At 36.6% G+C, this 19,046-nt stretch overlaps 1 protein-coding gene across 3 annotated transcripts in view; it reads right to left on the bottom strand.

Annotated features, from left to right (window-relative positions):
* The window catches only part of ANTXR2 (ANTXR cell adhesion molecule 2), a 149,588-nt gene that overhangs the window by 87,981 nt on the left and 42,561 nt on the right, over positions 1 to 19,046 (bottom strand). For all 3 annotated transcript variants that reach the window (XR_013960008.1, XM_080657552.1, XM_080657553.1), the window contains exon 11: positions 8,646 to 8,724. Coding sequence is in view for 2 of the 3 variants with exons in the window: in XM_080657552.1 (XP_080513678.1) it covers positions 8,646 to 8,724 (79 nt within the window). In the remaining variant the exon portion in view is untranslated. The remainder of the gene's footprint in view (positions 1 to 8,645; positions 8,725 to 19,046) is intronic.

The raw sequence follows: 19,046 nt of genomic DNA, 5'->3' as shown, positions 1-19,046 counted from the left end.
TTTCTCTCCCTTCCTCTCTCTCTAAAAATCAATAAAAACATATCCTCGGGTGAGGATTAAAAATATTCTCAACAGGTATGAATAATTCTTGTTTGCACCCAATACACATTTTTTTTAGGAAACACCAGAAACCAATACAGGAAGCATAATAATGTCAAACCAGATTTCTATTCCTTTAAATTCTTTAAGGTATATAAATTGCTTTATATTCTATTTCATATATGTTATTATAAGGCAAGTAATAATAAATATAAAATCTTCCAAAGTGCTAGAGATTGTTTTAAATGATGCCTTAAAGGAATGTAGAAAAGAATCACTATTTGGGTTACAGGAATGGTCCCTATGATCCTTATCTTTCGTCTCTGGGAAAGGATTGTTACAAGCATGATTACCTCCAGGCAGAATTTATGCAGAATTTCCCCAGACTTTTTGAGGATGGAATACTATTTACTTTATATATTTAATGATAGAAGAGATGAATATAAAAAAATCACCAAGGTGAAAAGTTAACAACAGCGTTTCTTGTTGGCAAATGGTATACATGCACCAACTCAAGAATGCAATCGCGTGCATTCATGTATCAGACAATCTCTCAGGGCAGCTTGAACGCTATCCCCACAAAAGCCACAGCAGTGTTCTTTTACTTTCTAGTGTAGAGTTCCTCCAGCCCAAAAGCCCTTCGCTGGGCTCTGCCTCTAACCCCCTTCCTCTAGCAACCACCTGTTCGTCCTACACAGCGTAACTGAAGTCAGGACCCCAAGAAGTCTTCGCTGTGAACTCTAGGAAGCAGGGGCTAGGTCCAGCCCACTTACCAGTGGATACCCCAAGCTAGGCTATTACTGAGAGAATGGCCTCCAAAGAAATAAGATTGCAAAATCCACAAACACAGAGAAGAATGTTGACTGAATTTTTAGTGTAAAGCTAAAGATTCCAAGGGGGCAAGGTGTCTCTACCTAACCCATTCTGTGGGATCCCCAGTAATAATGTTTCATTTTGTTTTTAAGGGAAAGAACTCAGGGAAGAAAAAAAAATAAATTCATACACTGTCTGGATGAAAACATTATAAGGCACTTTATAAGGCAGGTTTTCAGAGATACATTTTCTGGCATTCCAAACAATTCAGTAGAAGCTCAGAAGTCAGGGTGAGAGCCACATTTATCCCAAGAGCTGATAGACAGAGAGGTTGGGGGCGGGGCAGAGAACCTACCAGTATGGGTTTTAGAATGTCAAAGTATTAAAAGAACTGAAAAATAGAGGCCCAGAGAAATTAAAGTTTGCTTAAAATTAGACCTAATTTATACTAATCCATCAAATAAGAAAGCCAGTTGTTCCTGAAGCAAGAAACTCTGTGGAAAAGCCAGACTATTATATCTCTCCTAGAAAATTACTTTGCCCATTAACATGTTTAAAGCTCTGAATGGTTTTGTAGAAGAAAAAAAAAGTCCAATTTAATATCAGCACAGAAGCCTTTGTTTTTTCTCATAATGTTTTCACTACCCTACAGGTACAGGAATTCCTAGAATCCACTTTGGAAAATGTTAGCATTGATCAAATAGAGACTTTCTGATGTTTAAGTGAGAATGCTAGTAGCATTTAATTAGAACACTTTATAATGGAATTGGAAGTGTAATACGTAGTGACCATTGCACAAAAAGATATAATAATCTTTATGTAAACAGTTACTTGCAAATAACTGGAAAAAAGAAGAAAAGGTAGTTTTCAAAAGTATTAGCAAGGAAGGGCTAGTACAATATACTTGGTTCAGTTAGCCTGAAAAATCTTGAAATGTGTCATTTCCTGATCATCTGTTAATATCACAGTGAAAAGCAAAGCAACGAGATTCTAGATTGTGGCTTGGAAACCGTTCCAAAACAAATCAATTTTCAAAGGTATTTATTATTAGCAGACTTTCAGTTTCAATAAATCCACTAATTATATTAGTATAAAAATAACTTTTAAAACAATCCTCTGGGGAGCTGGGTGAAAAACGTGAAATGGTTAAGAAATACAAATTGGTAGCTGCAAAACAGTCACAGGGAGGTAAAGTTCGGCATAGGGAATAGAGTCAATAACATTGTAATAACTAGGTATGGTGCCAGGTGGGTACTGGAAATAACAGTGGGATCAATTTCATAAAGAATATGATTGTCTAACCACTATGCTGTACATTGAAACTAATACAAAACAATGTTTAATGTAAACTGCAATTAAAAAATAATTTTTAAAATAATTGTCAGCATACACCACAAAACATTAATTAACTTCAGAAATTTTCAGAAAAAGATTTAGAATCAAGTACACGTGAACATTTAAAGCTGTCATTTGTTTTCTAATTTTTTCATCGGGATGGAAGAGGAAATAACCATGGAAGCTTCTTCTGTAACTGATATTAGGCTACAAATGAACCAAAACAGACATCATCAAAGTATCACTTAGAATCCCTGATCATTTCATTTAATTTCTCTTTCAGAAAGCAAAAATAACTAGAAAAACGTCACACCCACACTATCTTCACAGAGCTTTTCTATCTACTATCAAACCATTCTTAAGGCACTCAAAAATGTTGTTACATGATATTTACCATAAAAAATAACTTAGCATAATAAATAAAAAGGCATCTACACGTCTAGCAACTTATTCATGTAGAGTTAAGGAGAATGAAAACATAAGCTCCACATTTGGCCATTGATGTATCCTAAACATCTAAATAAGCATCTTGCACATAGAAAGAGGTGTGTGTGTGGTGTGTGTGTGTGGGGGGGGGGGGGGGGGAGATAAGCACGTTATAGAAATTTTCCAGACAAATATTGAAGTTCTCTTTAAACCAAAGAAAATAATTCAAATATACATCAGGCTACTTAGGAAAATACTCAAAGTACATCTTTATACACAGAATTCTAAACATTCATGAAAAATCATGCAACTCTTTACAGGTTTGATTATGCTCAGCTCTAAAATCTAGCAAACAGAAAAACAATGTCAAAGAAATGCATAAAAACTGTGACACCCTATGGAAGAAGTGCTATACAGCTTTCAAAAGTATTCTCTGAACATCTGGCTTCCTTTCTTAGAATTCAAACCTTGTGTTCAGAAATAAGGATATGCAACCAGAGGGTATGGACCTGCTAAAAGTTTAGTGGTTTGTTTTTTCTTTCTATGAATGTGTTATGAGTAGGAAATTTGGAAAATGATGCTGACGGAATCTGAAGTAGATGGGCTGGGCATGATAGGCAATTAAAATTCTGGATTTTCCCTAAAAATAAATGTCCCTATTAGGAACAATTGACAAAACACTATGCATGTCTAGATGCAGTTTACATTTAGTATGACAGTATTATCTCAACTGATTCCAAATATTTGTCTACAATAAATTAAAACAAAAATTCACACTTTCTAAAGATCTACAGACCTAGCCCTTTTCATATTTAAGCTAAGCACGATAGAAATAGGTCAGAGGAAGCACAGAATTTAAGACAACCTGGATTTGCTGTAAATGTATGAAACCCAGCTCTGGATGCCTGGTCCCAGACATTAGCTCAGTTTACTGTATACAAGTTCAGACGGTCCCAGTTCCTTTGTTTTGATTTTCCAGAGCCACTATCAGTGCATAAAAGACTTCAATCATGAAAGGGAAATCATTTCGTTGTTCACATACTTTATAAACAAATTAAGGAGAGGTCAAATACATAATAGACTTCAGTCCTATGAGCAGATAACATGCTGCAAACTGAAGACTTAGAGTCAGATGGAACTAGATATGATAACACAGATTTGTATCATACGCAGAACCTAAACACCTCTCACTTCTGGTTAGGCATGCTTCTGTTTCAATGGTACATGGTTAAACAGGTACCAAAGTTACAAAGCTAGACAAATCTTCATGAAGCCCACAGGTTAGTTGGAGAGACAGACCTTGAAAAAATCATTACAAACCTGAGTAGTATATAAGGAAACTACGATAGAAACATATCATACTGGAGCTAACCTGGTCTAAGGTTCTGAGAGGACCTCCTTGAGGAATCATAAGAAAGCCCAGGGAGGGAGTGAGGGAAGAATTAATGGATTTTTGCAAAAACAAGAAAAAGACAACTTTGGCTAAAGCACAGAGTTTGAGGGACCTGCTAGCACCTGAAAAAGCTGAATAAGAGATATGAAACACAAATTTCTAAAAAGTAGTAATTCCTTTTATTACAGAAGGAATTGGTCATTTGTTCAATGACCTTTCAATTGGCCATTTGTTAGAACAATTCTTTCTAACTACTAGTATAGTTTTGAACAAGTAGCATTTTCAGATGTCTAAAAGGATTAGGGTATACAAGTTAACTGAGGAGTCCAGTCAGCAAGTTAGTACCCAGATGTTGTCAAGACCATGAGGCTTAAACTCTTTTACTGGTTAACTGGAACTATATCAGAATATTGAACTTGATCTTAGGGTAGAAGAAATAGATTTTCTAGTCATCCTGGATACATTACGTTTTTTAACTTTCTCTGCATCTAATTTCCTTTACTTCATTAAAAGCAAGTTATAATGTACAGTCAAAAACTTTGCCAAATATAACTGAAATTCCAGCTAAGAGAATCACAGAAATATAAAAACAAACCAGAGTCACTACTACACCGTCAAAATAACTATGGGAAAGAGGAATCAGTCAAAAATTCCAAAATTGCATAAATAGCATGTTTTAATCTATTTAGAAAATAATCACAGCAACCTTTTTAAAAATAAAACAGACACAGAAAGGGGGAAATGGGTCTTCACAATTTTGTTTCCATGAAGTTAGAGTTGGGGGGTGGGGATCATGGAGTAGGTGACAATTGCATTTACTGATTCTTTTGGAATATTCCATATTACAAATTAGCAAACTGTGGCCCAAAGGTTAAATCAACTCATCTATTTCATAAGATCTCTGAAAAACTAGATTTTTTTTTTACATTATTACATAGCTGAAAAAAATCAAAAGAAGAATGTTTCATGAAATTCAAATTTCAATGTGCATATTTGTATTGAACACAGCAATTCCCATTTGTTTATAGAAGTCTATAGCTGTTTTTGCACAACATGACAGAGTTGAGTAGAAGCGACAAAAACAGTACAGCCCCAAAACCTGAAATGCTAATTACCTGACTTCACACACACACACACACACACACACACACACACACACACACACACATTACCAACCTGTTTTATAAAAATCCATTTGGGACCTGGCTACAAATGGCAGGTTGTGCAGGTGTTCAGCCTGGGAGGAAGACAGACTTGATTTCAAGTCTCACTTCTAGCCTTTACTCAACTGGGAAACTGACCAAGTGATTTATCCTCCAGAGCCTCTGGGTTCCAAGTCCACCCTCTTTCAGCACAGCAGGGGCTGAAATCAGCACATGTTCTGTGCATCAAACCATGTACCCCTGCTGAGGGTTGGGTCCACCTAACAGAAAAAGTACCTTCTAACACGTTTACGTAAATGTGCACTAACAGTTGAAGGTAGCTCTTTGTTCCTCAGTTTTCTCAACTGTAAAATTAAATAACCAATAGCCTCTTCTTGAATTTTGAGTATCACATGAAGTCATGAAGGGATTAACTCATATATAGTGCTGAGCACAATGTCTTGCATTTAATACATGCTCAGAAAACTCATTCTTGGTATTGTTATTCCAAGTGATTCAGAAGAAGAGCAGTGGTTCCAAGGAGGATAGGGGGGGAAGAGGGAGAGAAGACACCTTTAACTGTATTTTTTCAAACAGAGACACATTAAGGAGATCTTCTGAGATAGAAGAGAAATGACTGCCCAAATACCCTCCTCAGGCTCTAATCTTAAATCTCTTCCATCTAAACCTTAGATTTCCCACTTTTAAACTAGATATACAGCTCCCTTCATTCATTCGTTGAACAAATAATTTTGGAGAATGAGTCCTGTGCAAGGGAGGGGGCAATAAGCAAGGCACAAGCCTTGCCATCAACATCTCAAGACTGCTGAGAAAGGCCAGGCGTAAACAGGAAATGACAGTTCAGTGACATAAGTGCCTTCACAGGATTAAGCCCGGATGTTCTTGGAACGCAGAGAGAGGCTTCTGTGTTTGTGGGGTTGCCACAAGAACTAACCAGTTGCTAAAGTAATGGTGTTTTCTTCTGTTTGGTTTTCAAATGCCTGTAAAACCCAAAGTATCACCTTATTATGAGTAACATCACTAAGTGCATCTCACCTAATTATCACATCTGAATATGCCAGAAAGACTGGATATCAATTAAATACAATGCCCGGGTATTTTTCATAATATTACCCACTGTCCTCTTCCAAAAATTACTCAACCTGAAGACAACTCACCCTAGTTGCTCAGATGAAAAAGCGCGATAATGTCTTTCTCCCACACCCACATCTAATCTGTCGAGGCATCCATCCATGAGCACCACCTTTAAAATATATTTAAATTCAATGCAACAACTTCTCACCATCTCCATCACCATCTCCATAGTGGAGCCTCGCTCCCTTTGCTTAGAATTGAATTACTGAAACAGCCACAGAATTTGTCTCCAGGTTTCCACTTTGGACCCTCCCTGCAAAGTATATTTTTACATAAGAGCTGGAATGATCCTTTTAAAACATTGCCATAACAAGTCACCTTTCAATGGCTCCCTGTTTCACTCAGAAGAAAAACTCAAGTCTTTACAATGACTTACAAAACCGTGCATAATCTGTCTCCTTCCCTCCATTCCCTCCGACTCATCTCAACACTCCTACTCCCCGCAACTGCCTCCACTCCAGGAAACTGGCCACCTTGCTCTTCTTTAACTTGCAAGACCCAGTCCCACCGCAGGCTTTATTCTAGCTGCTCCCTCTGCATGAAACACTTGAGTGATTTTCAGGGCTCACTTCCTTAAGTATTTTCTCAACTCTCTTTTCCATGAAAATTACTTTGATCCTTTATTTAATATTACAGCTTGTCCCTTCACTCTCCATCTATGACACAGCCGGTGTCCCTTTTTCTGAAATCACCTCACTCTTAAACCACTTTAAGTCACATTACATTTTCCTGAGAACTAGCAAGATCTAGAAAGACTGCCTTAAGACATCTAATGTATAAATTTCCGATGAGTCATTTAGCCTCAGCATCCATGCACACTGCAATCATGCCTGGTTACAGGATACAGAAAAGATTTCTTTTCCTGCTTGTGTGGAAAAGAGGTGAAAAAAGACGGCTGGAGATGCAGAATAGGAAGAAGGATGGAGAAAGAATGTCATTTCAGTGAGCTTAACAGTGAGCTATACCACAAGTGTTTGTAATCTCAACCACATCCGGAGAGATCAGAAGACTTACAAAATGCAACATTCACCAAACCTACAAATTACAACATGAACTATAGGTAAAAAGGGGAATAAAACTAGCTATTTTCAAAATAGAAACATGTACTTATAGAGCTATCCAGAGACCTTCATAGCGACCAAGGGCCCATATGGATGCTTGTTTTCCCTTTTGCTTTAATTTACATGTTTTTAGGAGGAAAATATACTTGTAAAAATAATAGCCATGTGATCAGTCCATTTTTATGTTCTGTTTCCATGTACAACAATCTAATACAAAATTTTCCATAAACCCAAAAAATTAACTACAAAGAAAACACTATCTTATCAATGGAGCTTACATTTCAAAACACTGCATCTTAGGTAATATAAATCAACATCTCAACTAAAATATAGCTGCAAACTGAGATATTATTAAGCTATCAAAATCAAATTCCTTACTCATATGAGAAAGCACCAACAGTAAAATGGATAAAATAATAGCTCATTCTATTAAGATGCACAAATAATTTCAAAAACGGGATAAATGTCTTAGATGCTATAATGCAACCTTCATTACAAAAAAGCATTCTTTTCATGTGTTTAATATTTCAAGAAATGCTTCATTTGGAAATCATTCTCATAGCTTATTTTTATTTTAAATATGACTTGAATTTTATAAATATCAAAATAAAATGTATACTATCTGAAAATTCCCTTTAAACGCAGCCACAGGGGAAAAAAATAACTTAAACTCTATACAAATTTTTCCTTGTAATGATCTCATTTATTACATACTAGAGGCCCAGTGAATGAAAATTCATGCACTGGAGGGGGGTCCCTCAGCCCGGCCTGCCCCCTCTCACAGTCTGGAGCCCTCAGGGGCGGGAGGTGACCCAGCGATCAGGCAGAGGCGATGCCCACATCACACCTCTGCTGCTGCCACTGCTGGTAACGCAAGCCTCCGCCGGCCCTGGTTACCTGAGCCTTGGGCCGCCCTGGGCGGCTGAGGGGCGGAGGGGACTGGGGGACTCCAGAGGCAGGCGCGCGGAGTGGCCGGACGCACCTGGGGGCAGGCCCGGCCGTGCCATGCACCTGCTGCCCCGGTGGGGCTGAGGGGACTGGGCGCCACCATCTTGTGGCTGTGGGCACTGCCATCTTTGAAGGTGTGACAATTAGCATATTCCCTCCTTATTGGCTGTGGGTGTCGCCATCTTTGTGAGGGTGTGACAGTCAATTAGCATATTCCCTCTTTATTAGATAGGATACCTTCTTTACTATAGTATGCTCAACACTGAGGACCTGGAAGTTATTTCTGGATAGAACTATTTTTAAAAGGCAACTTTATGCAAACTTTGTACTTACACATTCTGTGGCTGTGACTACTAATGAGCTCGAGATGACAGATTTTCCTCCGTTAAAGCTCACTGAAACATCAAGAGTTCTGAAACAAAATGAAGAAACAAAAATTAAAAATAAATTTAAAGCTAGAATATTGTGGGATATTTTTATTTCCTTACATAATTCAAAACTGACCGGAAAGTCTACTTAAAAAGTCCAAGCTTTTGATCAGCTATTCCAGCTTTTTTCTTTCTTAGTTCCAGTTCCTACTGGACTAGCCAGAGGCAAATTCTGTAAGTGATCTAATTGTTCCTAAAAGTATTAACATAAGTAGAAACATTCAGAAATCCCTGTTATTTTTTACAATAATCCTCTCCTTATCTGAGTTTTTACTTAGATAAGTCTACAGTCAACTGTGGTCTGAAAATATTAAATGGAGAATTCCAGAAATTTAAAAAAAATTATAAATTTTAAAATGTATACTGTTTTGAGTAGCATGATGAATTTCTTACCTGCTCTGTCCTACCAGGACCCAGTCATCCCTTTGCCCAGTTATCCATGCTGTAAATGCTCCCCACTGTTTAGTCACTTAGCCCTCTCCATTATCAGATTGACTATCAACGTATTTCAGTGCTTGTGTTCAAGTAACCCTTACTTTATATAATAATGGCCCCGAAGTGCAAAAGTAGTGCTTCGGATATGCCAAAAGAGAAGTGGCAAAATGCTCCCTTTAGGTGAAAGGTATGTATGTACAGGAAAAATGGATTACATATAGGTTTTGGTACTATCCCTGGTTTTAGGCAGCCACTGGGAATCTTGGAATGTATTCCCCATGGATATGGAGAAAAAATTCCTTAATCTGTAACAATTAGATTTTTTTCAAGTTCAAAAAATCTAAAAAGAGATAAAATATCCTTAATTCCCCTTTACCTTATTTTCCTATCTCTAAACATTACTATCATCACAAGATTCATGAAAGCAAACATTTTGTTAATCTGGCTCCTATAAAGTGCTATGCTCCAATCCTCATAAAATATTCTAAATTCCAAAAAGTAATAGCCAGAAACTATGCCTTAATTACTCTGAATTAGTAGAATTTTGCTAGATTTAAAAGATTTCTTCCTACACCTTGAATCGAGTGCCAAATATGTTAGTTAAGGAGAGTTAGGATTAAACAGAAACAATCTCAAGGTACTGGTAAAATTTTCAATAAAGATGCCAGAGAGAAGAAATGAGAGTTATTATTTAGTGCCTGCAATGTGCCAGATGCTATCATGGGCATTTTATAGACATTATCTCATTTAATCCTTACAATAACTCTTCAAGTAAGAAGTAGTTCCACAGTTTACAGATGGGGTACATGAGGCCCAGAAATGTTCATTACCGTGCCGAAAGTGATAAAACTAGGACTCTAAGAAATTTTGAATTCTTTCCATCATACTACACATGCTTGATGAAATAGAAGTTCTTAATGTGTTTCTTTTCTCAATGTGAACTTAGTTTGGATTTATATAGAGAGAGAACCATCAGGAAAGTGACTACTAGCAAACTTCTCCAAAATTCTCCTTCAAAATTCAGGAATACTCCTATTAATAATATTTCTTGTAAAATATTCTCTTCAAAACATTTTCTGTTTAAAACAAAGCTTAGTTAAATCCACAAGAAAATGAGAACTTAGGGAGTTTATGTCAACTTAAGTGAACTTCTGAACTATTCCACCATAGAATGCCAAGTGGCTTACTTAAAAAAGAAAACTTAAACCTAATTGCTTATTCTGCAAAACTGAATGCCATGTTTTATTTTGTTGAAGACTAAGCACAGTTGAATCCAAAAATAATCTTTCCTAGTTCTTAATTCCTCTACTTTAAAGCATGTACCAAGAAGCATGTGACATGACATGGTTTTAGTTTAGGGGAAAATTATTTGATTTATAATAAAGTATGATTATTGCAGGTAATCATATTGATTCACTTTTCAAGTGATCAGTAGAACAGTTTTTGTTTTATAAGAAAGTTGACTCTTTTCTATGGTAGAAATGTATGCTGATGAGATCTTGTAGGCAACCAAAATAACTGCACATTATCCTCCAAATCTCAGTGTAGTATAATGTGGCTGCTGTCAAATAAAACTTGTCTAAGACTCCACAGACCTGGAGGCCTTGCTGGTGTGGTTCGGTGGGTTGGAACATAGTCCTTTACACCAAAGGCTTTCGGGTTAGACTCCCGGTCTGGGCATGTATAGAAGGTGACCAATAAATGTTCTCCCTCACCTCTCTCTCTCTCAAATCAAGCATATCTTTGGATGAGGATTAAAAAAAAAAGACTCCACAGACATGGAAAGCTACCTGGTGAATCTTTTGACATGTGAACTCAATTGAAAAAATATAATCCTCACCTTCCTGATCATAGCATTGCTGTCAACAGCAATATTAATAATTATGGCATTTATCAATTCTTAACTATAAGCCATATTAAATTTACCTTCTCATTTAATTCTCACAGTAAGCCAATGAGGTAGAAAGTAGTATTACCTCAATTTTCCAAATAAGTAACCTGAAGCTTAAAAGGTAACTTGCCCAAATACTGGACTTCTCTGACTCTGTAGTCACTTCTACCACATACTACCTTAATCCTCAGTAAATATTTTAGGGTTTTATATTTAAATCTCTCTCATGGACAAGAGCTTAGTATCACTCCTTTAATTTTTCACTATAGTCACATATTTCTCATTATAACTATAATAACATTTACTACATGCTGGGATATTTGTGAACACACACACACACACACACACACACACACACACACACACACACACACACGCTTGCTGGGAAAAGACCTTTGTCCAAAACTATGCTATTCACTTGCTGACACACATTGATAAAACCATCTTACCCTCTAACCAAACTCAATACCTTGACTTTCTTTACTCCAAGGCTCCAGTATATGAGTTTAATGTTTTCTGTCATTTTTCATGTTACTTCTGTTAGTATATATGGATTTCTCATTCCTATTGCTTCTATATAATCATGACAGTAAACCCATACTCTCAGTTATAGAACTTTTATTACAAACAAAAATATATTAAAGCTATGTCATTTTTACTTAATTACATACAGGGTGGGGCAAAAGTAACAATGTTGAGCTGTGTGTTAAACCTAAAATCTAAAATTGCATTCCAAATTAGTTTATGAATATTTTCCAATAAGCTTATTTGATCAATCACTCAATCATTCTATTACTAGTTAATTAAATACATATTCATAAATTACCTGCAATAGGCCAACCTAGGATGTGCTTGATAATAGGGCTTGCAGTAACCAATAATAATAAAAAAAAACCAATACACAGCATTACAATGTAATTGAAAGGAAGTCATATAAGCAATTATAATATAAATGTGATATTAACTAAAATAGATATATGCACAGGGGTTCCAGAGAACAAGGTGGGAGACACAACTGCTTCAGCCTTGCCATGAGCATCAACAAAGGTTTCCTGTAGGAATTCACCTCTAAGATGAATCCTAAAGAATGATCAGGAGTTAGGAAAAGAGATTAGAAGGGGATTCAAGAAGATGGAGCACTATTTGACAGGCTGGAAGGCAAGAAAGGCAAAGAACAGTCAAGGAACTGAAAGCCATTGAATATACAGCAACCCAGAGTGTGAGAGTGAGAAAATATGCCTTCAGGCTAAAAAGGGGGTAGGGGGAAAGATCCAGGATGCCTCTTTAGACATTTGGAATTAGTCTTAAGAGTTTTTAAACTAGGCAGAAATACGGTCAAACTTGTGTTTTACAAATATCACTCTTGTTGCAGTGTAGAGCATGGGTTGGAAGAGTAAATTTCTGCAGTAGAAAGACCAGTTAAGATTATCTTACTGCGTTTCACATAAGAATCAAAGTAGAACTAAAAATAGTGGCAATGAGGGTGGTGTGAAAATAAAAACTGAGAGATACTTAGGACTTAAAATAAAAAGGACTCGGACATTTATTGGTTGTAGGTGAGGAAGAAGGACTAAAGATGACTTCACAGGTTCCATCTTGCACAAGTGGGTGGATAAATTTACACAGAAAACATAGGAAAAGAAGCAGGTTTGAACAGAAATACATGAGTTTAACTTGGGAACTTCAAGTGTAAGGTGACTATGGGAAATCTAAGTGAGTTAGTAGACATCTGGATAGTGGACATTTGAATAGTGGGTTTTGCACTAAGGAAAAGATCTTGTCTGAAGATGTGGAGCTCATCAGCAAGAAAAAGAAGAGGAGGTGTTTGTGGGTCAGAAATGCAATCATGGTGAAAACTGAGAGTTAAAAGACTGCAAGAAGAAGAGCATGAGGTGGCATGTGAGAAGAAACAGCCAGGCAGGTGAGAAAGTAAAGTCATGAAACACAAGGAAGAACCTTCTGAGACAGGACCAACCCATAGGACAGATAACACATGGTGGTCTGGGAAGATAAGGCTGAGAACTAACAGCTCTTTCAAGTTCCTTTTCTATAAATTGGTTCTACATTGTTTAGAATTGCTTCCACTCTTTACTCCATACTTAAAAAAATTTTCCCCACGTAGATGGATAGAAGCAGCCCAAACAATGTAACATAACAAAAAGATTGTTTGAAGTGCATTTTAACATCAATTGGTACTCAATTAATTGTGACAAAACTAAATTTATTCCATATGAGAAAATATTAAATAGTATTGTGATATATAATTAATTAAATAAAATTTAATAAGGCCTAATGGTCAAAGTGCTTTTATTTAATTTTTAAAGATGTATGACAATTCCAAAACAGGGGAATAGTTCAGTGCCATATGTCAGAGCTACTCTGATCTGAGAAATTTCATACTCCATGAAATATGATTGACATTTCAATCCATAGTAACCTATCTGCAAGGTATTCATTTGCTACTGACTTTATGCATATCCAATAAAAGACTGCCATTTTATAATCCATTAAAAAGGGTGAAAAAATTAAATAAAATTGTGAAAGACATTTGCTGGAAGTAATAAATAATTTACCTCCAATTTGCACATACTGAAAATTAAACTGGCAACTACTCAAAAAGTTATTAAAATTAAGGTGACTTAAGGTATTTTGAAATTAAGTGCTACTATTAAATACTCTGCAGAGCTTTTTAAAAGTTAGCTTTATGAATAATAAAGATTAAAAGTTGCAAAATGAAGTTTCATATTTGTGAATACTTTGAGGAATTCACTTCTAGTTATGAATTTATATAAATTAATGTTTTGTCTAAAATATTTTCTTCAATATGGTTAAAAGATTCTTAAATAAAGTAATTTCTTTTTGAGATATCTCAAAATATAACTAAAAACAAAGATTATTGTCAGGAAGATTGTTAGATTTCAGAAGAAAAACAAAGCTATATTCAGAGATGTATGGCACATAACAGCTATGTTGTATAGTAAATGTTTTCAGTATTACACTGAAAATAACCTCTTTTTTAACTGATTTGCATATTTTAATAAAATACAAAAATGGCACTTAGAAATAATCACTCAATTTTTAGTGCCTTTCATCCAAAAAATGTCAAATGTCTTAGTAATAGCAAAAGCTTCAATAATATAAAAATTAGAAGCAGATACATAAGAGGTTTTACATACATATTTAAGGATATCTTCTACCTCATCACATAGCTGTCCCTCTTTGAACACTTTAGTTACCAACACTCTCTAAATAATTCTAATTGTTAGAAAGATTTCCCAATATTGAACTGAAATGTGCCTCCTTTTACCTTTCACTCTTTCTTTCTCCTTTACTTGGGGCAATAAAGAACAAGTCAAATCTATCTCTTACATGACAGACCAGACCTGATGTTTGCACAGAGCTGATGTGTCACTCCTGAATCCAGCTTTGCCAGAATTTTAAAGTTCATCCTATTTAATATTTCCATACTTGGCAACATCTTGTTGGCCACCTATAGACTGGCTTAAATTGTTATCCCTCTTAAAAGACAATTTCCAGAATGGAACATAATATTTAAAATAGAAATACAATGCAGATTAGGTAAACTTATCACATTTTTATATAATAAGAAAGCAATACACCATGTAGAAGACAAGATAAAAGTTCCACCACTGAAGGGCAGGTAGCAAAATAGAGAAACAGAGAGGGTCCTCAGCTTTAATGCATAAATGTTTATATCCAAAATAAAGACATAAAGAATGTCCTGGTATCCATGATAAAAAATAAACAAATCAAAGTCTCATTCATTAGAGAAAACAGAAGAATAAAGTTGGGACTGTATCACCGCCTACTGAGACAATGGAGTGAGAGATTGTATAGATGTACATACATAGGTATATTGAAAAGAAGTGTTCATGTAAGAAGGTAGGTTAAAGGCTGAATTTGTCCAACCAAGAAAGAGTAATGAAATTAATCAATTTATTCCAGGAAAATTGATTATATTAGAAACATAACAATGTGGAGAAAAATACAAAAAAAAAAAAAGATTCTATTATCAACTCAGGCTCTAATCCCAGGTCTACCACACCATTCATCTCAATGACCCATCAGCACCAGATGATTAAAATTTTCCACATTCGCTGATATTCCTCCACTTCTTACTAAAAACACTCTGTCAAGTGTCTCCCCACACTGCCTTTTAAGAGAACTAATACTATCAGTTTCATCTGAATTAGATATTTATTTCATATATGCCAGAGATTCTGGCCAACATTTTTGAAAGCACATTTAACTATACCATATGCCTCCTTAAATAATCTCTATCAAACAAGCTGTAGGATAAGGCTCCAGTTTATTCTGTTCTGTTTTTCTTTCTTCACAATGTGTTTATGTATATTTACCCAATTTGCTCTGTTCTTCTTGCCAAATTACAGGTTTGAGATCTCAACTATTGCAGAGCAGCTGTGTTATTGCTGATGTCTCACTAAACAAGGGTCAGAGAATAAGCCCATCCTGAAAACACTGCTAACACCTGCACTGTACACAAGGCGCCTACCCTGAAATGGGGAGGATTCAAAGACCTTCACAGAGTCCTTTCTATTCACACTTAAGACTTCCGGTGCAAATGCACCACTGGCAGAAAAAAGCTTCCAAACTATCTCCAGTGTTTTCTTGGTAAGATAATTTGTTTAATTATGTGACATTTTAAAATTAAACTGTGTCCAATGAAAGAAATCGAAAAGAACAACCTCACTACTACCACCTTCACATACCTTCTGTTTAAATATTAAGAATTTGTTCAACTCAGTCTAAAAATCTCTATCAAATAAAGACATTTAATAAAAGATTTTTCTCAAAGAAAGTACTTCAAAGAACCACTTCAACAAGGCTAACTGGTGATATACATGCATAAGATTTGCCCAGGTGGTTTTAACTTTTGTTCACTCCATATCAATTTCCGAATGCAAATCTATGTCCTAACTACTCTGCTACATCCTTTGTTATCATCTCCAAGTCAACAATTTCATGTTACCCTCTTGCAAACCAAAATTCATGAGCCCTGGGTTTTCAAGAAATAATCCTCAAACAAATGTAATTCAAGGAAATATAACATAAAGATGAGAAAGGAACTGTTAGAGTAGGCTAATGAGATGAGGCACAAGCCCATGGATCCAGCTCTAAGACTACACATCTGGCTTTGAGACTGTCTGTCTACGGTTACTTCACCAGCCTGTTGTTAATTATTTAAGTGAGGGAACAGGGGAAACCATCACCACATCTGTCACCCTCACACAGGAAAAACCTTCATTCATTGCTGGGCCAGATGTGTTCATTTGAAATATAGACTAACTAGCTACTTAATGGGTTTGAAACCTTAGCCAAAAGATAATTAAGCAAGCATATTAAGCATCCGTCACCTTACAAGGCTAGAGTGTTTCAGCTGTGTTTATTTTAATCCAATCTCAGAAGAGAGATACAAAAGCATCTGAAGAAAAGTCAAGGCAAAGGAAAGCTCCAAATTACTTGCAACATACTTAGTAGAAAAAATAATGATGTCCCTAAATACCGAATACACTAACAAATAAAATCTTCTCAAGTTTTGCCTCAGTGGCATCATGTACTTGATTTCAAAAAAGAAAAAGAAGATCAAAAGTAATTATGTTAGACAAAGCTTCTTCCCAAAACAATCTCAGTTTGCTTGTAGGTGAAATATTAGTGTCACAAGCCAAACAAGGATGGCCTGTCATGTCTGATATTTATTATGCACTATATGATCTTTAAAAATCACATCTCCTGAATGTAGCCTATCTACAAGTCACTAAAGACTATCAGCAGTCTCTATGGTAGTCTCTTCAAAAGGAGGCTATGCCCAAAGGCAAATTCTAAAGAAAGCTCATTCAGTATCTTGGACAGACCAGGCATATTGCATTTTATAATTACTTTGGAGAAGAAAGTAAGGTGTCTTCCTTAAGTAGACACTACTATTAAAAATCCAAGATAATAGAAACACAACACAAGAAGGAATCCCCAAACCAAGTTTTCCTCTTAGAATTAAAAGATAAAATAGCCCTGACTGGTTTGGCTCAGTGGACAGAGTGTCAGCCTGCAGACTAAAGGGTCCCGGGTTCGATTCCAGTCAAGGGTATGTACCTTGATTGTGAGCATATCCCCAGTAGGAGGTGTGCAGGAGGCAGCTGATCGGTGTTTCTCTCTCATCAATGTTTCTAACTCTCTATCCCTCTCCCTTCCTCTCTGTAAAAAAAATCAATAAAAATTTTTTAAAAGAATTAAAAGATAAAATACCATTATTCCTCAGTTATTCTCAGCAAATGACAAATTGAAAAACATTTAGAGGGCACATCTGGGGGTACTGCATCCATTCTCCTGGCAGGAGGGAGAAGGGATTCGCACACAGAAAGCACAGGTTAGAAAATGTACTGATGGTCATTTGGTTCAGGTGAGTCAAGGGCCCTGCACTGTCCAGAGTGATGAGAGTTTCTCCAGAGCGTATCCATGGCATACAGAGTGTGCTAATAATCTGTCTGCAATCAGCTTAATTGTCAGGCCATGCACCAAGAGGAAACCTGACCTATATGGTAACCTCAGGGTGTCTGAACACAAAGAGCATCACAGAAATCACCATGCACTTGAACTGTACACAGACGTTCTAAGCAGTTTGTCAGCTTCATTCCCGTGGTTTATGGACGAGGTAGGTCATCCGCAAAAAGGAACAGAAGAAACACCTGTCACTACAGCCAATGGCTTTGCAAAAGAGGCTCTCTGGAAAAGGACAGTCAGCATCCTCTCCTGAGGCAGCTCTGGGCTTGGCAAGAGGCAAATAAACACAACAGACTATTCTGAGCTCCTTGTTACTCAATGAAATATAAACAGGGTTTTTTTTTTCTTGTGTGTGTTTCAATTATCTGTAGCTGTCGTTGCTTCCTAGAGCAGCAGTATTGAGCTGGCACAGACCTGGTTTCATACTTTCAAGGACAGAAGGACCTTGGCTCCTAAACTGACCAACTCTGGGATCCTGTACCCGACAGAAGTAACTCATCATTTCTCACCGGAACTGTTGCCTTTGTGCATGATCTGCTGGGTTTTTGATTTGGCTTGGCCAAGAATCTTGCCAAGGCTTTAATCTAGGCCACCTGTTCTACATGAATTCTTGAGAATGAATTCCCAAGCATTGTTTTTTGGACTCGTATGATAAAAAAAAAATACAGAAAACAAAAACAGAAGAACTTAATTTTTAAAGATGTGTTGCTTTAAAAGAAGCTTGATAACAAGGGTGGGGTGAAGAGGAGGCCACCTGGACTTTGAAACCTGTGGCTCTTCGCTCCTGGAGTCCGGGGAGGGAGGGAGGAACAGGAAGTTTTCTCACTTAGTCCTTTACCAGGATCCTCAAATTGGTCTCTCTCCCTCAGCCCCCAGGATCTTGCAACAATGTGCCTTATCGGTTGTGAGTTTACAGGCAGAGCAAGCTCCCAAATAAATGGATATAAATGTTCAAAAGAAATCCAAGATAGTTTTCTGCTTTCTTAAATGGCATTCCTTCCAAAATAGGAATCTGATCATTTTTCTCCGACCGATAGAGGCCCTGCCCCCAGCAACCAAATGTGCTCTTTTAACTGTTTATATAAGTAGTAAATAAAGTATTGGAGAAAAATGTATTCATCCTTCAGGTAACAAATATCTAGTGAATCTACTGTAGGTTAGGCATGTGTAAGGTGCTAGAGATACAGCGAGAAACAAGGCAAACAAAATTCACCCTAGCAAGAAGGAGACACAATAAGACTGTATTGTCACATGAGGTGACCAAGAAGAGCTTACTAAGAAGAAGGCCTCTGAATAAGACGAAGAAGGTGAGAGAGTGAACCATATGGGGAAGAGCATTTCAAGCTGAGGGAACAGCAAGTGTAAAAGTACTGGTATGGGAGTAAGCTGACGTGGTTAAGTAACAGCAAAGAGGCCAGTGTGACCATAATGGAAAGGGCAAAA

Source organism: Plecotus auritus, assembly GCF_963455305.1.
Source record: "Plecotus auritus genome assembly, chromosome: 1".
In the NCBI taxonomy this organism is placed as follows: domain Eukaryota; kingdom Metazoa; phylum Chordata; class Mammalia; order Chiroptera; family Vespertilionidae; genus Plecotus; species Plecotus auritus.
This window is presented reverse-complemented; position numbering and strand designations above follow the sequence as displayed.